The sequence below is a fragment of the Myxine glutinosa genome, chromosome 1 (assembly GCF_964187855.1).
Source record: "Myxine glutinosa chromosome 1, kmMyxGlut1.1, whole genome shotgun sequence".
Classification (NCBI taxonomy): domain Eukaryota; kingdom Metazoa; phylum Chordata; class Myxini; order Myxiniformes; family Myxinidae; genus Myxine; species Myxine glutinosa.
In genome coordinates this window covers 141,055,727-141,081,463 of record NC_136261.1, presented here as the reverse complement: position 1 = coordinate 141,081,463, position 25,737 = coordinate 141,055,727, and the positions used below count along the sequence as shown (strand labels likewise).

Genomic DNA, 25,737 nt, shown 5'->3' with positions numbered 1-25,737 from the left:
AATACATGGCCTGGTTTTACACTCTCATCGAATATGGCTGCCATAGCTTTGTGAAAATGGTACAGTGATTTCATTACAAATTGTAATCACCAATCAGAGTAATACCTGCAGCATTTATCATTTTTTGCCGATGGATACAGAAGAAAATATGGCCGTCGTAGCTTTATGAAGATGGTACAGCGATTTAATCACCATTCGGACCAATCACCAATTGTAATCTAATACCTGCAGCATTTATCCTTTTCCAAAAGAACCAAATGTTAAACACCAATGGATTTGACAAATAAGGTGATTTATTGCTTTTATTCTTCGTCTTTTTTTTTTTCTTTTCTTTTGTATGCAGAGTCGAGGCTCGTGAAAGAGCTAACATTTATCAAACAAACAAATCAAACAAACAAGCAAACAAAGTATATAAAAAGGGGAGCGGTCGACAAGATGGGGAGAGAAGGGGAGGAAGCACACAAACACAACATTTGAGAGCAGGGACATCGGGAGATGTTTTTGGCGGGAGAGGGCCTGGGGGGAGGCAGGATAGGTATAAAACGCAAGGACACCAAGGACTTCCAAGAAAGAAGTCAAAAGTCACCTCAAAAAAGTGGATTTGGGGTGAAATTAGTGGGGGTAGAAAAGATCAAGGTTTTGGATTGGGGAAGATAAGAGATGGTGGTGAACAGCCGTTTTAAAGACCTGGAGGGAGGAGTGGGATTGAAGAGAGTGAGGGAGTTTGTTCCAGAGGTGGGAGAAAAGAGGAATGAAGGAGTGAAGGTGAGCAGAGAGTCTTGATTTTGGCAGTTTAACCATAAGAGGGTTGCAGGCAGATCTTGTGCGACCTGCAGGAATATTTGGGGGACAGAGCCCAGAGAGAGCTGGGGGCGCAAGGCCGGAGAGGAGTTGGTAGAAGACGGAAAGACCACCAACCTGCCTGCGGTGATTAAGTGAAAGGCCCTCGGAGATAGCGTCATCGCGGGAGATTCCAATGATTCTGAACGCTTTGGTTTCAACAGCGTGAAGACGAGCTAGGTGTGAGGCAGGAGCACCAGCCCAGAGGGGAGAGCAGTACTCCATTGAGCTGCAGATGAAAGCCTTGTATGTGGAGAGGAGCTCAGGTGTGCCAAGGAAGGACTTTGCACGACGGAGGATGCCCAGTCGGCGACTGGCTTTGGAGGCCAGCTTGGAAATGTGGTTTTCCCAGGAAAGATCATGGCAGATAGTGAGACCCAAAAGCTTGAGTGACAGAACCTCTTGGAGAGGATTATTCAGAAAGTGGATGGGAGGGTTGTCCAGTCGGTCTTTTCGGAGAGACATCGTAAGAGTGTGACATTTGTCAGGATTGAAAGACATGTTCCACTTGTTTGCCCAGTCTGTGATTTTGTCCAGGTCTGCAGGTCTTCCATCCCTTCCCTAAATAAGTGGTGAGGTCCACAAGTACAAGCTTCTGCCCTGCCATGACTACGATACTCCTCCACTTCCCCCTGTCCTCAGCCAACACTCTCGACTCTCTATCCACCCCCAACCTTATTGATGTCACTCCTCACACAATCGTCCCATCTCAACCACGATCCACCAAGTGTCCAGCCCACTCCATCCGGCTTTTTATACATCTCCCCGTCAAGCTCATATAAATTGCACCATTTTTAATTGGACCATTTTAAAATTACCTACTTGTGAAAAATTGTGGGATTTTCAAAACCCTTTCGTTTTTCTGCTTTTCTGTTACCTTTCTGTCAAAAAAACCTCCAAACCTCCTCTCCTTTTTTCTACTCTTCCTACACAACTCTGCACCCTATATTTCTTTATATATTTCTCTGCTTTCACTGCATTTCTCAATTTTCGTGTGTACCTTGTAGAAGGCCCAAATATCATTTGCTTTCATGAATTGGAAAAGCCATTGGTGTCTCAAAGAGCTATGAATCAAATTGAAACCACAAATTTGCTTTTTTTGTAATTGAACAGGATATTGGCAATTGAGTGATGATCTCTTACCATTTAGCCATTGAAGGGGTCACGTCAAAGTAGAAAGTGGTTCTCAGGTTAAGGAAATGAAAACTATAAAACATGATTGAACCTTATTTGATTTTTTGCTCCTTCTGTCAAGAAGTATTTTTCAATAAAAAAGATCATTTCATGAAGTTTATCCCTGCCATTCACACAGTTGGTATTTTAATATACAGTCACGTGAAAAAGTAAGTACACCCCATGTAAAGTTTTGACTTTTTCAACATATTTCAACATACAGCTATTTGATCTTCATTTCAACAATATTGATAGATAAAGGTGATATAATATAACAAATATCATGAAACATTTACATTTTGTAGTCCATTGTATAATTTAAATAAGCATAAATGCAAATTTAGCTTTTTTTTTTTTCTTTTTTTTTCTGTACTGGATCGAGGCTCGTGAAAGAGCTGACAACCGCGAGGGAAAGACAGCACAAGGGCACCGCGAGGGAAAGACAGTACAGGGGGACCACGAGGAAAAGACAGCACATGGGGACCATGAGGGAAAGACAGTACAGGGGGACCACGAGGGAAAGACAGCACAGGGGGACCGTGAGGGAAAGACAGTACAGGGGGACCACGAGGGAAAGACCTGAGATGACAGTTTCTGAGAATAGAACATCCACATGTGGATGTTTCATCCACATGCATCCACAATTTCCACATCTACATGTGGAAAAAGTAAGTACACCCCTACATTTATCACTACTTCAAATACCTAAAATTGGAATCAGGTGCACCAGCTCAGGTGCAAATTATTAGAACATCGTTAGAGAGGATCTTGGAGGAACCTGTCTTATTTGAACCTCAGACATTTAGTTTGGTTTGCTCTTTGTTGTTGAAGTGTGCGGCGTCACCATGCCTAGATCAAAAGAGCTCTCTGAGGCCTTCAGAAAGAAGGTTATTGATGCCTACGTGTCTGGGAAGGGATTTAAAAAGATCTCCAAACAATTTGAAATCAATCATTCGACTGTACGGAAGATCATCTACAAGTGGAGAAGATTACAAACAACTGCCAACTTTTTCAGGCCAACCCGCCCCAGAAAGTTCAGCCCGAGAGCAGACCGCAAGATGCTGAAAGAAGTCTCTAAGAACCCCAGAATGTCATCACGGGACCTACAGGTAGCTCTTGCCAATGTTGATGTCAAAGTGCACGAGGATGTCAAAGTACACGAGTCTACCATTTGAAAGATGCTGCACAAATTTGATCTACATGGGAGGTGTGCCAGGAGGAAACCTTTGCTGTCCAGAAAGAACATCAGGGCAAGACTGAAGTTTGCCAATGAACACCGAGGCAAAGACCAGCACTTCTGGAACAATGTGCTCTGGACAGATGAGTCAAAGGTGGAGCTATTTGGCCACAGTACCAGAAGACATGTTTGGCGAAAACCAAAGACAGCATTTGACCACAAGAACGTGATACCAACTGTAAAGCATGGTGGTGGAAATATTATGGTTTGGGGCAGCTTTGCTGCATCAGGGCCTGGGCAGCTCACCATCATGGAATCTACTATGAATTCTTCATTGTACCAGAGGATGCTTGAGGATAATGTGAGGCCATCTTTCGGAAAGTTGAAGCTCAACCGAAGGTGGACCTTGCAACATGACAATGACCCTAAACATACCAGTAAATCCACCGAGGAATGGCTGAAAAGAAAGAAATGGAGGGTTCTGGAATGGCCAAGTCAAAGCCCGGATCGAAATCCCATCGACATGTTGTGGGGGGATTTGAAACGAGCTGTGCATGCAAGAAACCCCTCAAACATCACACAGCTGAAAGAATTCTGCATGGAGGAGTGGGCAAAAATTTCTCCCAGTCGATGTCAGGGACTGGTAGACAGTTATAAGAAATGCCTACTTGAGGTTGTTTCTGCCAAAGGGGGCAATACCACCTATTAGAGCCAACGGTGTACTTACTTTTTCCACATCCGAAATTTGCATTTATATTTATTTAAATTATACAATGGACTACAAAATGTAAATGTTTCATGATATTTGTTATATTATATCACCTTTATCTATCAATATTGTTGAAATGAAGATCAAATAGCTGTATATTGAAATATGTTGAAAAAGTCAAAACTTTACATGGGGTGTACTTACTTTTTCATGTGACTGTAGTACACTGATATTGGTATCGTACCTGTGTACTTGCGTTGGCTGGCCTGAATTTTCACACCTTTCAAAAAAAAACCTTTCTGGAAAGTGGGAACAGTTATGCCCATGTTGTGCATATCAGTCTTTTATTTATTAGCACACCATTTGAAAGAGATGTTAAGCATGTTTGGTGTTCTCATTCAACCACATAAATCATAATGCTGGAAATCTAGATTCAGATCCTATACACTGTATTGATCTGTCAATTGTCTCCTCATGTGCTTTAATTCATGTAAAAAAAACCTCACTTGGTATGTCATTATTCACCCCCGTTGGACTTAGTCTGATACGGGGGCTTATGGATTGTGTCTTGTCCGTCCGTCCATCTGTCCATGCATCTGCAACCATATCTCGGAGATGTGTGGACTAATTTTGTTCATACTTGGCACAAAGATAATACATGCTGTATACATATTCACATCATTTTGTTTGTTGATGCGATCAAAAGTGGCCAACTGGCGGCCATTTTCGTTGTAAAAACCCCCCAAAAAAACCCAATGTTGAACACGTCCCCAACCGTTTCTCGGACATGCTTTTACCGATGTTGTCCAAACTTGGTAGACACAATGAATGATTGCTTACATATGCACGTCGTTTTGTTTCGTGTTCGGATCCAATATGGCTGACTGGTGGCCATTTTGTTACTTAAACGTGTCCCCAACCATTTCTCAGACATGCATGGACCAATTTTGTTCAAACCTGGCAGCAACATAATACATGAGAGTATGCATATGCAGAAGATTTTGTTTTGTAATCCGACCAAAGATCACCAACTCCCCGGCCTTTTACTCCGTACAGCAAAATTATTCGAACCACGTGGGTGATGACATTTTATGTCCTTTTCTCCTTGTCTTATGTGTAATGCATTTACAAGATCCTCCATAGACATTTGAAAAATAAAATAACAAAGCTGACTTACTTATTTACCTACAGTTGTTTGTGAATCGGGAAATTTCCTGTCATATACAGTATTTAAATCAAGGGTATTTATGCTAGCTAGCATCTTTGCCGACTTCTTATATACCAGGTTTCATGAATAGAGACCATCTCCATATTTCATTGGGAAAGTTGGGGACAGGAGGAGGATGTAGAAGATTGATAAAATAAACAAAAAGGAAGAGGGCAGAAGGTTATGTAGATACTTGGTCCAGAAGGAAGGATGTAAAACTCCACCAATTTGCATACTTATTATTTAATGTGCCATTGACTTATGCCAGATTTTTTTGCCAGATGTTTCCCCAGTTGTGGGTCATTAGGGTATCCTCCACAATTAGATCGTGCACACTTCCATAGCGCAGTATTTACAATGTACAAGACAAACTCTATCACAGGGTGGTGTCAAAGAAGTCCTCAATAAGTGAAACAATTTTGAATTTGGCCAGTGCACTGACACACAATGGCAAAACAGTTTTCAATCATGTACCGTGGGATCATCAACATCCACACGTGAATTTTAGCAGATGAGCAGCCAAATTTAAATCGCTTCTGAAGAATAGTAAACTTATTGAAGCAACACACTGCCCCTGAATCACCAGAATAAAAGTTCATGTCGACTTAGGTCACAAACTCAAACTAGAAGTCTCAAAGTTGAAAACATGACTTCTCAGGAATCCTGCCAATCTTGTAGTTTAGTTAAGATGCCATATAAACAATTATATCTGCTTCTAAAGTCAGTTTAATAGTACAGTACATGAGTGTTTGTTAAGTATTTCATCTAAAATTAAATGAGAACTTATTTGCTTTGCAATGCAATTTACTATGACAAACACTTAATGTAGTTAAAAGCAATGCCAAATATAGCATTCAGAAAAGGTATTTCAACCTTTTAATGAACTAATACAAAAAAATAATTGTATGAAAATTATATGCCACATAAAATGTTTAACCGTTTTTTTTTTTTTCCCATTGATCCGAAGGGAGCATTGACAGATCGAGGGTCAGACACAACAACACACAACATGCATTTTAAAGGCCATTTTCCCTGCTAGAGCGGGGGTTAGCCTTGCGGTCCCTATGACATTCTTCTCCATTTTGCCCTATTTTCTGCATCTCTCCTTGTTAACTCCCTTGCCCGCATTTCTTCTTCCACCATCTTTAGCCAAGTCTTTCTCGGTCTTCCCCGTCCTCTACTTCCTTCTACATTCATTTCCATTACTCTTCTCAACCAGTCACTTTCATCCTTCCTCAACACATGACCAAACCATCTCAACCTGTTCCTCTTCACAGCATCAATCACAGGCTCTATTCCCATCATCTTTCGCAATTCATCATTTGTCTTCCTCTCTCTCAACGATACTCCGCACATCCATCGAACCATTCGCATTTCCACCCTTTCCAGCCTTCGTTGCTGCTCTACATTCATGACCCATGTCTCGCTCCCATAAATCATAACACTTCTCACACATGCAGCATACACCTTTCTCTTCAGCTTCAACGACACTCCCCTTCTCATCAGCACGCCACCCAGTTCCCGAAACTTCTTCCATGCACATCTCACTCTAGCAACCGTTGCCGATGTCGGTCAGATGTCGATAAATATTTCCTACAAACAAGCCTTACACAAATCGATCGATCGGCGCTGCGCTATCCAGCGATGAAACACACCCATTGATGGCGCAAAACGATGCCTGCGCCATCTACGATGGGTCGATAGCGCAAATCTACCAATGGCGCATAACACATACACGCATGTCACATACAGAACAAATACATTGGTATGCTTTAATGTGAATTACAAGGGCACAAATTCACAATGGACCAGTTAAACCCACATTCTGAGCATCAAGGAATTACAAAGAAAACCTAGAATGGCACTCAGTAGAACGAGGCTGAACAGTTTACATTTTGCATCCCAGTGATAGGCCGGATCTTCACGAAAATCGAAATCATTTGTCTTTGTCGCACACCCAACCTGTCCACCAAGTTTCGTCCAAATCTGCCCATAACTTTTTGAGACATTGTGCGATATATCATATTTGGAACTCTCTCAATGGTGAAGAAGCACTTAAAAATAATAGATAGTATCCGGATCTGGATCTTCACCAAAATATAACCAATTCGTCCAAAATATAACCAAAAATTCAATTCCCGGTGTGTACCCTGGTCTCGAATAGGTACACCATATCCCTGTGCATCGTAAGAGCATGACCAAGGGTTGGCGCCAGGAAGGGCATCCGGCCATAAAAACATTGCCTCAAACAGGGAACCATGATTATCATGGGACCCGCAAGGCTAACCCCCGCTCTAGCGGGGAAAATGGCCTTAAAACGATCATTCATTCATTCATATTCGTCCTTGTCACACACCAAACCTGTCCACCAAATTTCGGCCGAATCCGTCCACAACTTTTTGAGATATTCTGTTCACAAACAGACAAACAAGCAGACAGACAGGGGTGAAAACATAACCTCCGTCCAACTTCCATGGCTCATGTAGCTCATGAATGCATGCCTCGTCTTGCACTTATCCAATGACATCTGCCTTGCAACATTTTCTTCTTCAGTAAGCTCCTCTGCTTATGCCCACCACCAACGGTGGTGGATTGAGCAAAAGCATGCAAAGTAGCTACCTCATTAGAAGGATCTATCTCTCTGATGTCTTTCCTCACGGAACCCCCGTTGTGAGATCCACTCCCTCCATGCCTGTCCTCTGACCTCAGGCCAATGCACTCACCTTTACCATGCTGATCAAAACTGCACCTCACAAATGCCAAATCCATCTTCCCAAAGCCACCTCCAAAGTTCCTACCCACCTCAGGAGCCCCCCAGAAAATCAGGGCTGGGCCCAGAAATTCCATGATCTGGCCACCCAACATGGCGGTCAGCATGAGATCCAGATTGCCACCCTGGTGACTTGCTGAGAAGACGCTGAGCACAGATCCACTGCCAGGCCCAAAGAAAATTTGTCGACTCGATGCAGTTAAGTTGTCAGATTTGATGCAGTAAGTTTTCTGACTCAACATAGTAACTTGTCAGAATAGACATATTACGTCATCTAAATAGATGCAGCAAGTTGCCAGAATCAACATAATTGTCACTATTGTCAGAGTTTCTGACACTTGGAGGTTTGTTTTGGGTTCAGAGGAATGATAACAGCAATAATGCACAACATTCGTCTTCAAACCTTGCTTGATCCTATAAGAAGGAAGGTGGATTGTCTGAGCCCTGATAACTCTGTTCTACCTTCTGAAATCCACAGATTTTAGCCAACAAGAGAAGATGTGTAAATACCCTGGTGACTTCAACAAATTAACATCAACAATTAAGAAAAACTGTTAAAAAAAAAAAGAAGACAATTCTTGGATAGGTATCCTCGGCTTTTTGACAGCCTCTCGGAGCAGAAAAGATGACATCTGGATGTGAAGGATCCCGGGACCAGAACTCATGAGCAGGTTAGACTGTTTTACATTCCCCATTTGAATATTTATCGCACGATGCTGCAATACCAGGTTTAAATCTTATGTACTATGGGTATAATGATTGCCAAGTGGTGATGAAATGGCAGCATGCCCGAAAAAAACACCAAAAGGAATTATATTGCAAATGCCTCTCCAGAAACGTGTGTGTGTGTGTGTGTGTGTGTGTGTGTGTGTGTGTGTGTGTGTGTGTGTGTGTGTGTGTGTGTGTGTGTGTGTGTGTGTGTGTGTGTGTGTGTGTGTGTGTGTGTGTGTGTGTGTGTGTGTGTGTGTGTGTGTGTGTAAGACAGGGTGAAGATGCGTGAGTGTAAGAGGTATAAAGAGAGAGGAGAAAATAAAAAACGTGTTTTAACTCGACTCTATTGCGTACTGTTTGGAATATCCATTCAGTCCTGCAGGTAGGCAGTTCGAACTCCTGCTGAGTCGTAATCTTAGGACTTTAGAAATGAATGGTACAAGCTGCTTCCTTGCTTAATTCTCAGCATATATATATATATAAAATAGAGCACAGACAAACAATTATAAGTTTGTAACATTAGTGCAAGCTTTTGTGCCAAATGGCCTCCGCCTTTGTTGAATTTTCTTGGAAGAGAACATTTATCAAGAGGAAATTTTATATGAAAATTGCACACAGAGTAGTTGGTATGTCTTTGTGAGAGTTTCTCCCAGGAACTATTCAAAAGGAGAATTGGATAAGTACACAAGTGATGAGTTAGTGTACAAACTTCTTCCATTTAAGAATTATGGAGGCCACTGTGCTTGGGAACCTTCAATGCAGCAGAGATTTTTTTGTAGGCTTCCCCAGATCTGTGCCTCGACACAATCCTGTCTCTGAGCTCTGCAGGCAATTCCTTCAACCTCATGGCTTGGTTTTTGCTCTGATATGCATCGTCAGCTGTGAGACCTTATATAGACAGGTGTGTGCCTTTCCAAATCATGTCCAATCATTTGAATTTACCACAGGTGGACTCCAATGAAGGTGTAAAAACATCTCAAAGATGATCAAGAGAAATGGGAGGCACCTGAGCTACATTTCAAGTGTTATAGCAAAGTGTCTGAATACTTATGTCAATGTGATATTTCAGTTTTTTCTTTTTAATAAATTTGCAAAACTTTCTAAAATCCTGTTTTCTCTGTCATTATGGGATATTGAGTGTCGATTGATGAGGGAAAAAATGAATTTAAACGATTTCAGCATAAGGCTGCAACATAACAAAATGTGAAAAAAGTGGAGGGGTCTGAATACTTTCTGAATGCACTGTGTATATACAGACTTGGCATTTAATATGGAATATTTTTTTTTTCTTGACTTGGGTTTACTTTCTTAACTCAGTATATCAATCTGGTGAGTTCTTTTACACTTTGGTGATTTATTTGTTAAAAGAACCATGTCACTGATTGTCTGTCGCAGCAAGAAGTCAACAACAGGATTATATCACAGGTGGCGTGGCAAAATGTACGGACAGGTGCATTTGATGATTGGCTTCACAGTCGGGTGTACAAGAGTTGTTGCGTTCTGTATTAGTGGAAAACAACTGCTGCACGTCTCCAAAAGTTATTGCCGCTTCCTCTGGAGATGGTCCGTCAACTCGACAATGCTGTTTGTCATGGAGTGGTGGCTTTACGAAATTACGGCATGAAACAGCGTGCTATTGCTCGGCAGTATGGCATCACTCAAGGTCAGGTGTCAAAGATCCTGAAACGAAATGCTCAGAGGGGTGTCCCTACTCCAATACCGAGGCCAGGACGTCCCCGCAGAACCACAAGGAGGGATGATCGCCAGCTGCACCAGTTAGTCCGCAATGGCCGTACCAAGTCAGCTAATCGGCTTAGGGCTGAGTGGCAGCAACTGACAAATGTGCCTGTATCCAGAAGGCTAGTCAACCAACGACTGGTTCAAGCAGGCTATCGTGCCAGGCGTCCCCTGAGAAAGCCACGCCTGACCAGACAACACCGCCAGCGCCGATTGCAGTGGGCCAGAGAGCACCGTCAATGGCAGCCAGGACACTGGAATCACGTGATCTTCAGTGACGAGTCTAGATTTCTGGTCTATCGTCAAGATGGCCGCGTCCGAGTGCGCAGACAAGTGCATGAAGCCTACAACAAAGATTGTATATTGCCAAGAGTCCAAGCTGGAGGTGGTGGGGTGACCGTTTGGGCTGCTTTTCATGCAGGGGGCAAAACTGACCTGGTTGTTCTGAATGGAAAACTGAACCAGTTCAAGTACAGGGCCATTCTGGAAGAAACATTGCTTCCATTTGCTCGTGCAGCCTTTCGAGGAAACTTTGTCTTCCAAGATGACAATGCACGGCCTCATCTTGCTCGCATGATGCAACACTTTCTTGCTGACCGTGGTGTAAAGCATATGGAGTGGCCTGCCATGTCCCCGGATATGAATCCGATAGAGAACTTGTGGGCAGAATTAACGCGTCAAATTGACCACATGGACCAGCAGCCGACCTCTGTGCATGAATTGCAGCAGGCTATTGTCACTGCATGGCAAGCGATTCCTGTCCAAACCTTGGCAAATCTCGTGAACAGCATGCCTCAACGTGTACGTGCTCTCCTGAATGCTCGTGGGGGTTACACGAAGTACTGAACTGTAATTTTACTGTCCGTAATCCCAGTCATAATTTAATTTTTGTTTTTGTTAAAAAAAAAATTGGCTAATGTGCAAAATAGAGATACTTCTGGAAAACGTACAGAAGTTTAACACCGTACTGTCCATGAATTGAGTTCGATATCAGTTTACATCACTTTCAAGGATCAATTTATTTGTTTCGAAATGTCAAATGTGGTTTTTGTTTCTTTTAAAGGTCACATTAACAAAATCTAGAATAATTTCAACATAATTCCAATGAACTTTTGGTTCTAAGACATCTTGAAAAGTAAGTTCTCCCCCACAAAAAATATATTCCATATTAAATGCCAAGTCTGTATATATATACACATATAACTAACACAAATCTGCAAAAAGGGAAGGACCATGCAAGGATGGTGGGAAGACAAAGTGTTTGTCAATACACAATCCTGAGAGCTCTAATTGGAGTAATTGAGGGAGGACTTATTCTGACACTAATTGATTATTCTAATTATCCTCTTACCCATAAAGCCATTTTTATTACAATGTATGCAATGAACATAAAATAATGAAAATAAATGTGAGGGAAGGTGGTTATTTTTATATTACTGGGGGAAGGTGGCATTGGAAAAATTGGGGTTTTGAGGAGGTACACAGGATGGGAGAGGGGGGGGGGGGGGTTGCCCCCCAAAATAGTTATTTTTTTTGTTTGTTTGTTTAAAGTCTTATGATTATGTTCGTATAATTCTACATGCTGCCCTGTCTTCTAGAAACCATTGAAATTGGTTTAAAATACCTTTAGTCGGTGCAGTATACTGTTTATTCTACCAGGTGAGCACCTGGGGTATTGCCCCTATGTTTAAGATATGCGTTGAGTCTGTTTGTGTCTAGATTAAGTAGTCTTCTGAGTTTGGCTGTATTTTTACCATTGATTCACGACTTTATTATGTCTGGATTGTTTTATCATACCTGCAATTTTATTTTATCCTCATCGCCGTAGTTTTTGGGATGCAATTTAACCTCCAGCATCATTCAATTAGTATTTTTTGAGGTGAGCGTGCTAGAGTATTAGCACGTTAATTAGGTTCATAAACTTATTTCCCCACATGTCGCAAGCTGTGCGTACAAACCCACCTCTTGCTCGGGCATTTTGTGGGGGGGGGGGGGGGGGGGCTGGACTACACCTTATGGAAGACTGATCTCATTAGAGAACTTTCTTTTTTATTTGCCTCGCGCAGTTTGTATCTGCATGGATATTCATCAAACTGCTAATTTTTTTGAAATGTGCCCTGGATTGTACGAGAACTATTATGTGATTTGGGGATGGTAAGCCTAATTACCTTTTTCGATATCAAAGATTCCTTATATACAACTATTTTAAAAATACTTAATCCCAAATTTGCTGTACATTCTTTTCAGGGGAGAAAAAAGGGCAGAAGCAGAGGTCAGATTGTGAGCCTTGGGTGTGGGGTCTTTGCATCCCCGCTGATGGTGACTGTGGCCCGGGTTCACGTGAGGGGACTCGTGGTGGAGAGAAGTGCAAGACAACGAGTAGGAATGTGCGCTGTAAAATTCCCTGCAACTGGAAGAAAACATTTGGAGGTAAGCACAGCAATAAATTTTATAATTCTTGCAAGAGTGTGCATGGCACCTTTCATAAAACTTTTTAACTATCATACGAGGGCGTGTTGAAACGTAATGCCACTTATTCTTTTTCTCGAAAACATTTAAGGATATTCAAATGAAACAAACACAGAAACCAACATCAAATTTCATTTTATCATGGTGCATACGTATTTCTCAACATAACCACCACTGTGATCCACACATTTCTGCCAACATTCAAATAGTTTCTGCCACAATTCAAGTAGTTTCTGCCAACATTCAAGTAGTTTCTGCAACAATTCAAGTAGTTTCTGCCAACATTCAAGTAGTTTCTGCCAACATTCAAGTAGTTTCTGCCAACATTCAAGTAGTTTCTGCCAACATTCAAGTAGTTTCTGCCAACGTTCAAGTAGTTTCTGCCAACGTTCAAGTAGTTTCTGCCAACATTCAAGTAGTTTCTGCCAACATTCAAGTAGTTTCTGCCAACATTCAAGTAGTTTCTGCCAACATTCAAGTAGTTTCTGCCAACATTCAAGTCGTTTCTGCCAACATTCAAGTCGTTTCTGCCAACATTCAAGTCGTTTCTGCCAACATTCAAGTAGTTTCTGCCAACATTCAAGTCATTTCTGCCAACACTCAAGTCGTTTCTGCCAATGGTAAAGTAGTTTCTGCCAACGTTCAAGTCGTTTCTGCTAATGGTAAAGTAGTTTCTGCCAACGTTAAAGTAGTTTCTGCCAAAGTTCAAGTCGTTTCTGCCAAAGTTCAAGTAGTTTCTGCCAAAGTTCAAGTAGTTTCTGCCAACGTTCAAGTAGTTTCTGCCAACGTTCAAGTAGTTTCTGCCAACGTTCAAGTAGTTTCTGCCAACGTTCAAGTAGTTTCTGCCAAAGTTCAAGTAGTTTCTGCCAATGGTCAAGTGGTTTCTGCCAATGTTCAAGTTGCTTCTGCCAATGTTCAATTAGTTTCTGCCAATGTTCAAGTAGTTCCTGCCAATGTTCAAGGAGTTCCTGCCAATGTTCAAGGAGTTTCTGCCAACGTTCAAGTAGTTTCTGCCAATGTTCAAGTAGTTTCTGCCAATGGTCAAGTGATTTCTTCCAACGTTCTTGTTGCTTCTGCCAATGTTCAAGTAGTTTCTGCCAATGTTCAAGTAGTTTCTGCCAAAGTTCAAGTAGTTTCTGTCAATGTTCAAGTAGTTTCTGCCAACATTCAAGTGGCTTCTGCCAATGTTCAAGTAGTTTCTGCCAACATTCAAGTTGTTTCTGCCAATGTTCAAGTAGTTTCTGCCAAGGTTCAAGTGGCTTCTGCCAACATTCAAGTAGTTTATGCCAATGGTCTAGTGTTTCTGTCAACGTTCTTGTTGCTTCTGCCAATGTTCAAGTAATTTCTGCCAATGTCCAAGTAATTTCTGCCAATGTTCAAGCAGTTTCTGCCAATGTTCAAGCAGTTTCTGCCAATGTTCAAGCAGTTTCTGCCAACGTTCAAGTTGCTTCTGCCAATGTTCAAGTAGTTTCTGCCAATGTTCAAGTAGTTTCTGCCAATGTTCAAGTAGTTTCTGCCAATGTTCAAGTAGTTTCTGCCAATGTTCAAGTAGTTTCTGCCAATGTTCAAGTTGTTTCTGCCAATGTTCAAGCAGTTTCTGGCAATGTTCAAGTAGTTTCTGCCAATGTTCAAGTTGCTTCTGCCAATGTTCAAGTTGCTTCTGCCAATGTTCAAGTTGTTTCTGCCAATGTTCAAGTTGCTTCTGCCAATGTTCAAGTTGCTTCTGCCAATGTTCAAGGTGCTTCTGCCAATGTTCACGTTGTTTCTGCCAATGTTCAAGCAGTTTCTGCCAATGTTCAAGTAGTTTCTGCCAATGTTCAAGTTGCTTCTGCCAATGTTCAAGTTGCTTCTGCCATTGTTCAAGTCGTTTCTGCCAACGTTCATGTTACATCTGCCAATGTTCAAGTAGTTTCTGCCAATGTTCAAGTTGTTTCTGCCAATGTTCAAGCAGTTTCTGCCAATGTTCAAGTAATTTCTGCCAATGTTCAAGCAGTTTCTGCCAATGTTCAAGCAGTTTCTGCCAACGTTCAAGTTGCTTCTACCAATGTTCAAGTAGTTTCTGCCAACGTTCACGTTGTTTCTGCCAATGTTCAAGTTGCGTCTGCCAACGTTCAAGTTGCTTCTGCCAATGTTCAAGTTGCATCTGCCAATGTTCAAGTTGCTTCTGCCAATGGTCAAGTTGCTTCTGCCAATGTTCAAGTAGTTCCTGCCAATGTTAAAGTAGTTTCTGCCAACATTCAAGTAGTTTCTGCCAATGTTCAAGTCGTTTCTGCAAATGTTCAAGGAGTTTCTGCCAATGATCAAAGAGTTTCTGCCAACGTTCAAGTTGCTTCTGCCAATGTTCAAGTAGTTTCTGCCAATGGTCAACTGGTTTCTTCCAACGTTCTTGTTGCTTCTGTCAACGTTCTTGTTGCTTCTGCCAATGTTCAAGTAATTTCTGCCAATGTTCAAGTTGCTTCTGCCAATGTTCAAGTAGTTTCTGCCAATGTTCAAGTAGTTTCTGCCAATGTTCAAGTAGTTTCTGCCAATGTTCAAGTTGTTTCTGCCAAAGTTCAAGCAGTTTCTGCCAATGTTCAAGTAGTTTCTGCCTACATTCAAGTACTTTCTGCCAATGGTCAAGTTGCGTCTGCCAATGTTCAAGTCGTTTCTGCCAACGTTCAAGTTGCGTCTGCCAATGTGCAAGTTGTTTCTGCCAATGGTAAAGTTGCCTCTCCCAATGTTCACATAGTTCCTGCCAATGTTCAAGTAGTTTCTGCCAACGTTAAAGTAGTTCCTGCCAATGTTCAAGGAGTTTCTGCCAACGTGCAGGTTGCTGCTGCCAATGTTCAAGTCATTTCTGCCAATGTTCCAGCAGTTTCTGCCAATGTTCAAGTTGTTTCTGCCAAAGTTCAAGTTGCTTCTGCCAATGTTCAAGTAGTTTCTGCCAATGTTCAAGTAGTTTCCGCCAATGTTCAAGTAGTTCCTGCCAAAGTTCAAGTAGTTTCTGCCAATGTTCAAGTCGTTTCCGCCAATGTTCAAGTCGTTTCCACCAATGTTCAAGCAGTTTCTGCCAAAGTTCAAGTAGTTTCTGCCAATGTTCAAGTAGTTTCTGCCAATGTTCAAGTAGTTTCTGCCAATGTTCAAGTAGTTTCTGCCAATGTTAAAGTAGTTGCTGCCAAAGTTCAAATAGTTTCTGCCAAAGTTCAGGTAGTTTCTGCCAAAATTCAAGTAGTTTCTGCCAATGTTCAAGTAGTTCCTGCCAACGTTCAAGAAGTTTGTGCCAATGTTCAAGAAGTTTATCCAATGTTCAAGTGTATAGTGCATTAATTCAAGAAGTTTAAACTCCAAAAATCCAGGATCACTGCCCACCTCCACTCATTCATTCCACTTTTTTCCCGTTTGTGGAACCAACTTCCACATCTTCTTCCATCGCATTCTTCCCTCTAGGTTTTCAAGACGGCTGTTCAGCACCACCTCAGATTATTCCCAATCCAAAACTACAATCTTTTTTATCTAAAAGAACAATCAGCCATCGTTAACCCCCTCCCCCAACCTTCCTGAGAGGTTCCTTCTGCGTCCATCTTGGCCACCCCATGTGTCCTATCCTACCCCTCATTCCTCCCCAAAGCCATTATTTTTTCCAACGATCCCTCTATATTTTGTACTTTTTTGTACTATTTTAGGTCGTCTCATCTCGATTCGCGAAGAGATTGGGCCGTGATGTCCGGATGTTTGTGCGTCCGGTCATCCATCTGTCTGTCTGTTAACTTTTTCCTATTTTTGCTACTACTCCATTTTTACCTGCCTGATTGTTCTGAAGCTTGACACATGAATACAAGACAGTAGTACACACAATCGGGCATCGATTTTTAGATTTCAGATCATGGGGGAGGTGGGGGGTGTAAGGGGTTCCCAAGGTTTATGGCCGTGGTTCTTAACCTGGGTTTGACCGAACCCCAGGGGTTCAGTGAGCCAGTCTCAGGGGTTTGGCGGAGGTCCTCCGAAACGCATTGCAATTAGTTTTTTTGTTTTTTTTTGTTTTGTATCAATTTTGAATCTATGTGTAATTACGCTTATTATTAATATTATTATTATTATTTTGCTATGTACAGTATGTTACGAACGAATGGAAATGTTATTTGTAATTGTATTCCCCTCCCATTCATGGTTTTTGTGGTCTGTGTTTAAGATAAGTTGTTTCACACTGACTGTAGTAAGTTGAATCAATGAGCAACTTGCTAATTATTCTGTTGATGGTGCTTACTTGCTTACTTACTTACTGGATTTTGGACTTTGCAGGTGTTCGGAAATTCCACTGAATAGCCTCGATTAGCTTGCCGTGTGCCGTGCGTCATTGGTCGCGCCTTACTTTGGAGTTACTGATTAATTGAAAAGTAAGTTGGAAATGTTTGGTTATGCAGGGCGGGTTAAGAGTTATATTAAAGTCAAAAGTGGATGGTGATTATAAAATATGATTGAATTACTCAGAAAATTAGGTGGAGGTGATATAACTCCTTTGGTCACAATTCGAAACTAACAATTCACAGTTTTCTATGTAATATTATAATGGGATTTGAGGTGACGTAGAGTTGAGTAGATAATAAATCCCGTCATCGTATCTATAAGTTATGTTTTCTTCATTAAAATTTCTGAGTTTTCAGAGGGGTACTGATTATATTTAAGCATGTTCCTTTTTAAATTTTTGTCATATAATTATTTGCCCAAACTCAATTAAGATCATTGTTACTTTTATTTACTTTTTTTTGCAGTATATCGAGCAAAAAAGGGAAGTGGTCAGAGGATTACGTGCGGTACCGGTTCACATGTTTGACGGAATGGGACGGAAGTCAGCGTCGTCAATGCATGCTTTGCAATGTCAAGTTGAGCAACTCCAGCCTAGCACCAGCAAAACTATGGGAACACTTAAAAAAAACTGCATGGAGAGGGGCAGTACAAAGACGCAACGCTGGATGAATTCAAATTGAAGAGAGTCCGATTCGATGCAAGTGCTACCTTGCCCACTCTCGGCTTCGTTCCAATTGACAAACCGATCCTCACCCTGTCGTATGAAGTTGTGTACCTGATCGCAAAGCAGGGAAAACCGCACACCTTTGGCGAGACACTCATCAAACCGGCCGCGTTGAAGATGGCCAACATCATGCTGGAAAAGCTGCTGAAAACAAGTTGTCTCTCGTTCCACTCTCAAATGACACCATCAGATGCAGAATCGACGACATGAGCGACGACATCCTCACCCAGGTAGTTGCAGATTTAGTCGTGAGCCCGACGAAATTCAGCCTTCAACTCGACGAGACCACCAACGTTTCGAATTTGAGCCAGCTCATCTTATTTGTGCGTTATGTCAAAGGAGACAAGATCAAGGAAGACTTTCTGTTCTGCAAGCCTCTCACAACAACGACGAAGGCAGCTGACGCGAAGAAGCTTGTGGACGACTTCTTCAGAAGCAACGGCCTCTCATGGAACATGGTGTCTGCAGTTTGCTCGGACGGAGCTCCAGCCATGCTGGGATGCAACTCCGGTTTTGGAGCGCTGGTGAAGGCCGATGCACCACACATCATCGTCACGCACTGCGTCCTGCACAGACACGCGCTGGCATCAAAAACCCTGCCTCCAAAACTGGCCAATGTTCTGAAAATGTCGTTGAAACTGTGAATTACGTGCGAAGCCGTGCTCTGAATCATCACATCTTCAAAGAGCTGTGCAATGAAATCGGCTCTGAATTCGAAGTCCTTCTCTACCACTCTAACGTTCGATGGTTATCACGAGGGAAGGTAGTGAGCCGTGTTTTTGCCTTGCGCTTAGAATTAGCCCTGTTTTTGCGAGAACACCAGCATTGCCGTGCAACGCACTTCCAAGAGTCAGAGTTCATCCTCGCCTTGGCGTACTTGGCTGACATCTTCGACGCACTCAATCATCTCAATTGCCAGATGCAGGGCGGTGGAGTAAATGTCATCGTATCTGAAGAAAAGCTGAGCGCTTTCTGAAAGAAGTTACCGTTGTGGAGGCGGCGAACAGAGAACGACAACTTCGCGAACCTTTCGCTATTGGACGAGTGCGTGAGCAGGATCGAAGATGAGTCTGAAGTTGGAGGCACTGCTGTACCGGGGGAGCTGAAGCAAGCGATTGCCACGCACTTGGATGAGCTGGGAAAGTCATTCGACGGCTACTTCCCCGACCAAGCATGGGTGCGGCAGCCGTTTCCTTTCGACGTTGCAACGGCAGATGTCAACGACAAATACCTCGACGACCTCATCGAACTTCAGCAGAGCCAGACTCAACAACAACTCTTCGGCAGAACAATGCTCTCAATGTTTTGGTGCCGTCAAATGGAAGGGTATCCTCACATCGCTAAAATTGCCCTTTAGATCCTCACGTCGTCCGTTACAACGTAACTCTGCGAACATGCGTTTTCGAAAATGGTGGACATTAAAACATAGGAAAGGAGCAGGCTTGCATGCGAAAATGATTTGAGGGTGGCCCTTGACAAAACAAAACCACGCATTTCCCAGATCACCTCCCGAAAAGAAGAACAGAAAACGCATTAAGATGCAATTCTTCTTTATTTTTTTGTCAAATTTGAGGGGTTCTGCGAGTGTTCGGTGGGTTTCGTTGGGGTTCGGCGCCTTTAAAAAGGTTAAGAACCACTGGTTTATGGGCTCTTACACGAGCCTCGATCTTATATACAAAAAAATAATAATAATAATCAAGTGGAGCTTCCGGGAGAGGGTAGAGGGGAAGTTACCCCCAAAATTTGGATCCCTACTCGTCCTTTATGTGGCAACCAATTGCTCTGAACCTGATACAGCCCTTCTACCTGATGGCTGCACAATCGCTCAGGCTTCGATTTTTAAAATTTCAGATCATGGGGTACCCAGTGGGGGTTACCCCCTGAAACTTCATATCCCTACTTGTCCCTTATATTTACCAACCAATTACTCTGAAACTAGCTACAGCCCTCCTACACGATGGTCCACAGGATCGCCCAGTCTTATATTTTTTTTGTTTTCGTATTTTTCAAATTCGTATCATTGGGGATCACAGGAGGGGCAAAGCGAGGCAGATTTGATTCCGGTCATAACTGCCCGCAGTTGTAAAGTGCCCCGGCGTAGGTGGCTCATCTTGTTCACATTTCGATTCATTTTCTCGCCAAGCGTTTGTCTGACACAAAATTTTCACCGTATTATGTGTCTACTCATCTAGAATTTTATAGTGATAATTATGACGTATGTCGGGCGAGGTTGCGTCCATCTGTGCTCCTCCACGTTCCTCAAATATAAGTTTCTCCCGATCGTTTTTGTCGAACCTCTACTGGTTATTTTGCTGTGTATATGTTAAATGTGTGCTTCTAGTTCTCTACTGTTGTTGTGCTTGCATGCTTCCCTCTCTCTCCCCCTCTTTTTTTTTTTTTTTTTTTTTTTTTTTTTTTTTTGTTGTATACTGAATCGAGGCTCGTGAAAGAGCTAACATTTATTTCACAAACAAATCAACCAGACAAATAAGATATACAAAAAGATGGAGCGGAAGACAAGATGGGGAGAGAAGGGGAAGCACACAACCACAACATTTGAGAGCAGGGAGAAGTGTGGGAGGGAGAGGACTTGGGGGGAGGAGGCGTGGGAAGGGGGGCGGGGGGGGGGGGGAGAGGTATAAAACACAAGGGGACCGAAATTAGCGGGGGTAGAAAAGATCAAGGTTTTGGATGGGGGAGGATAAGAGATGGTGGTGAACAGCTGTTTTAAAGACCTGGAGGGTGGAGTGGGATTGAAGAGAGTGAGGGAGTTTGTTCCAGAGGCGGGAGAAAAGAGGAATGAAGGAGTGAAGGTGAGCAGAAAGTCTTGATTTTGGCAGTTGATTTTACCTAGTCTCTTGTCTCCCGCTCCCTTTATTATATGTTTTATGTGTCTGTTATGTTTTTGTGTTTTAGGTGTTAGCTCCAACACGAGCCTCGACTTTGTATAGAAAGAAAAAACTGAATCTATAATTAGTCATTTTCCAGGAATACTAGGTAACAATGGGCAAACCAAGGTAAAACATGGAACTTAAACGTATGATATCGCTCAGGATCGGAACGTATAAAAGGCCAACGTGATATTTATTGCCAGCCCACCCATTTTAAGAACACATCACTCGACTAATTATATACTTCTTCCCCTTTCTTCCAAAATCCCAGCTACTACATTCGACTCTGGGCTGTTTCAAGGCTATTTCGTTTATTTTTCCAAATGTTGGAAGTTTAAGGTAGCATTTAGAAACAGATGTCTTTAACAACATAAAATACTTAACCTGGAATCTAATGTTCTCACTCTTGGCTTTTCCAGTCTTGTTTACACCTCTTTGAGGCCCTGATAATGACTACTGTTTGTCTCTTGTCAAATGTCTCATTCTCTCCACATTAAACATACTAGGGCATGCCCGTACTATATATATATCTAAAATTATATCCCCCCCCTCTATTTACATGAAATGGTTTGGTCCATTCGCAAAGCCAAAGCGAACGGCTTGCGAGTACGGTGACAATCCCCCCCCTCTATTTACATGAAATGGTTTGGTCCAAAGCGAACGGCTTGCGAGTACGGTGACAATCCCCCCCCCCCCCCCCCTCTATTTACATGAAATGGTTTGGTCCAAAGCGAACGGCTTGCGAGTACGGTGACAATCCCCCCCCTCTATTTACATGAAATGGTTTGGTCCAAAGCGAACGGCTTGCGGAGTTTGGTAAAGAAATCGCCATAGCGTGCACAAACGCGCAGGAAAGCGAAAGAATCGCAAATTAGTTTTAATTAGTTTTAAAACATAGTTTAACGCCAACATAGCGGCAACATAGTTTGCCAACGTGAAATAAATGAATACGCTCTCAAATGTGCCGTCCGAGGCAGAGTCTGTTCGGCACGTTCGGCACACGTGATAACTCGCTGCTCTCTGATTGGTTGAATCGTTTTTTGGACATAGCTCGGTAACTACTTCTCCGATTAATATGAAACCTTGAAAAGGCACATCCTCGGGTCCCCAGCAATATACCTGGCAAGTTTAAAGTATATCGGACCCGTGGTTGTCGAGAAACAGCGGTCACAGACACACACACAGACACACACACAGACATACACACAGACAAACACACACACAGAGATTACTGGAATTATAGATAGATATCAGAGAAATTATTTGAAAGGCATTAAGGTAGAAAGAAGTATGTGAAATTGTTGCCCCAGTGCACCAGAAATAAGTTGTGCAAATTTTATGTTGATTTGTATTTTTTATTCAATTCAGAAATGAATATTATTAGATGATGATGGACAGCATGTATCTGAAGAAGCATTATTGAATGTTCTCAAGTAATGCCTACCAATAACATTTGTTTTGTAAGAAAAGCATTTGTGCTTCCATTCCCCATCTCCTTCCTACCCAACTTTTTCTTGAACCCCTACAGCTGATTGCAAGTACCGTTTCCAGCCATGGGGACCATGCAATGATGCTACACACCTGCGCAGTCGTACAGGGATGCTGAAGCAAGCTCTATTCAATGCTGAGTGTCATGAAACCGTCACTGCCACCAGGGAGTGTGGGAAGAGCAGGCAGCCCAAACGAAATGGTATGCAGGAGACTCGCACACGCATTACATTCTCAACTGAACAAGTCACTGGCACATTGGCACTACACAAGAACGTGGTCCTTGTCAATTTTCTGGTCTAGGTTGATCTAGCGGGGCAGCTTTGACTTATTTTATGGGCTTCATCTTTCTTATGTAAAAGTGGAAAAGCACCAACAATCACGGAGCGCACGCGTTCTGCAAGCTGAAATTGCAACATCTTAGCAGAAATGTGCAGCTTGCACGAGTGCATCAACCAATTTGGCTGAAAAGTAGGAGGTATTGATTTGGTGTTCATCAAGCAGGTATAAAGGTCGATCTCGCTATTTTGTTTTGGACAGCCAGACACCTGCATTAACCTACCGCAAATAGCATGGCTTTCATTTTTTTTATTGGAAATGTGCTGCAGCTCAAAGAGCACGAATGCTATACAGGCAGCAAACAAAAAGCAGGATATTTTTAGATGTATTGCATTACTAAGTTCACTTGTTTGACATCTTCATTGGTAAATTGTAGGGTGATTTTATTGCAGTACTGAGGCAGAAGATGGCACTGGACACATGGCAGTCAGCCAGTAGCTTGTATGGCACCGCAAGAATGAATACAAATTGAAAACACACTCAGAATGCACACTTGTGAATTGGTTTGGTTCAAAATCAATTAAACTGTCATGCATAATGAAATGTGAGCAAGTGCAATAACAATTTGAACAGCATGATGTTGAGCTACTTTAGTGACGCTGTTGCAACAAGGTGACATTTTTTACAAGTACGATAATATGGTTTATGGATACACTTACACAGACTCATTGTGTTTCTTATGAAACCCTCGTCATGTCACACAATACATGAGATTGAATTTTATTTTCAATCTTTGCCCGCCAACCTTACAATTATTACCTTGGCCTCGGCAAAAAGCTTTTTCTCCTCTTTTTTTTTTTTTCCTTTATTCCCCATTTCTAGGGTGATGTTATTTAGCGAGTACACTTAAATTGCCAACGATAAGTGACTCGGTTGCGTTGCAGGTTTAACAACTTGAACCTCAAGGTTCAGGACTCAGGTCCTGTTAAAACTTCCACATCCTGAGTCCAATACCAAGATGCGAGTTGTGAAAAAAATGGTATTAATAAAAGTTTTAAGCATCAAATATAGGGCTTACAGGTTGGCCGAGACGTACGCACACTCACCTCTAAACTGTCCAGCCTTGGTATGAATCCTGATCCGGCTATAAACTGTCATCCCTGTGTTTCACAGGCAGGGCGCTCCATCACTGTGTGCAGTCTCGTGGATGGACATTAAACGGGCATCTGCTTGCATTCATTGGACAATGTTAAAGGTCCCATAGAGTCCTTCACAAAGAGTAGACAACCTATTGCCGGCACCATGGCCAAATTCTAAATTCCTGCCCTAACCTGCAGAGGGCATTGCATAGCCGCACCCTCAGCCAATGATGCTACCCCGTAGCCTTGTGCTGCATAAGAATGAAGACAAAGAAGCATCAAAAATACAGATCGCCTTGACAAAGCTTATTTCCCAAAACCTCCTCACTCCTAAACAAATAGTTCATCAAATCTCCTTTTTCACTTACAGCCGATTTTTTCTCCATGCCAACCAAATCCATGCATCTTCTCACCATCACTCCAACCAGGAAGTCTGACACAGGTTATTCAGTCTCGGAATCCTGATGCGTCAATTTTGCAGAGGCTGTGTGCACATGACAAAAATTTCCCTTGCATGTCCATTCATGGTGTCAAACCCCTCTATATCAGTACCAACCCCCACTCCCACCTTCTCCCCCCTCCCACCCCGACCGGCCCCCTCTCGACTACCACCCCACTCCTCCCACTCCCAGCTTTGCCGCTGCACCTCTCGGCTTTGCCCCATCCTCACCCACCCCCTCCCCCATCGACCCGCTGCCCTTCACACTCCCCTTGCTCCTCTCCACATCCCTACATCCTATCAGTAGCTCCTTTCCCCCTGTCCATAACTGTGACTCTGTGGACCTCCGTTGCAACCTGACAGATCTCTCAATCCAGGCCAATGCTGATAAACCAGACACTGTCTGTTTGACAGAATCCTTCCTCCCACAGGACGTCCCCGACTCCATAGTATCTCTCGCTGGTTATTGTCTCCTCAGGTTTGATTGACCTGAACCCCATACTGGTGGCGAGTTGCACTGTAAAAAAAACTCCATTTCTCACTCTCCATGTACTGCTTTTACACCTCCCAAACCCCAGGATTACCGCTGTCTCTGACTTCCCCTCCACTCCTCATATTTCTCTGTGTGTTCTAGAGTCCTCTCAAGAGTGACGACTCCATCTACAACTCTCTTTCTCAGACGACATGGACCAACTTTTAATAACTCATCTCAACTCTCTCTTCCTCATATGTGGTGAGTTCAATTGTCACCATGCTAATTATCTGCATGTTGATACCTCTCTCTCCAGCCATGCCACTTCTGTGCAGGATTTCTGTGACTCCATGGGACTGACTCAATCCATAAATTTTCCCACCTGGATCTGTCCCAGTGACAAATCTTCCCTTCTGGATTTGGTGATGACCAACTTCCCCGCCAATGTATCGTGCTCAGCCTCTGCCCCAATTGGCTCATCTGATCATGTGCCTGTGAAGGTCAACATCTCACTGGCCATCCTCAGGGAATAGCCTCAGGACCGGCATGTCTGGCAGTTCACTCAGGCAAAGTGGCAAGGAATCCAAGCAGCCATCACACTTCAGGACTGGTCTCCTACATTTACCACCCCTGATATTAATTCAGCATGGGAATTCTTCCACAGAAACCTGCTCTCTCATGCATGGATTCATCCCATCACATCTTCAGTTATCTTACCCATCCTCCCGCTCTTGGTACGCTGAATCCTGTGGTGAGGCAGTGGCTTTAAAACAACTTGCATTCTTCTGCTGGAAGGCAAATCCAACTGAAGGCAACCTCAAATCAATCCACAAATCCCACAAGTGTGCATCTACTCTCAGGAGAGCCCGAAAATAACATCTGTCCAATCTCAAGAATGGGCTTTCAAACTTGTGCCCCTCCTCTAAAACCTGGTGGCACCTTGTCAAGTCTGTCTCTGGTGCATGCTCCCCTTCCATCCCTTTGCTCACCTCAAATGGCGGCACCACAGCCGACTCAGCTCGTGTGAAGGCCGGATGCCTCAATTCCATGTTTGCTTCAAAACCTCACGTCCCTAAACTCTCTCGCTCTCTTTCTCTCTCTCTCTCTTTCTCTCTCTCTCTTACTCTTACTCTCTCTCTCTCTCTCTCTCTCTCTCGCTCTCGCTCTCGCTCTCTCTCTCTCGTTCGCTCTCTCGTTCGCTCTCTCGTGCTCTCTCTCTTGCTCTCTC

General features: G+C 42.9%; 1 protein-coding gene across 1 annotated transcript in view; it reads left to right on the top strand.

Annotated features, from left to right (window-relative positions):
• Nucleotides 1-25,737, top strand: part of LOC137429034 (pleiotrophin-B) — a 187,609-nt gene that overhangs the window by 140,171 nt on the left and 21,701 nt on the right. The window contains exons 3-4 of the mRNA XM_068119044.2: nucleotides 12,572-12,754; nucleotides 22,221-22,382. Of these exons, the coding sequence (XP_067975145.1) occupies nucleotides 12,572-12,754; nucleotides 22,221-22,382 (345 nt within the window). The remainder of the gene's footprint in view (nucleotides 1-12,571; nucleotides 12,755-22,220; nucleotides 22,383-25,737) is intronic.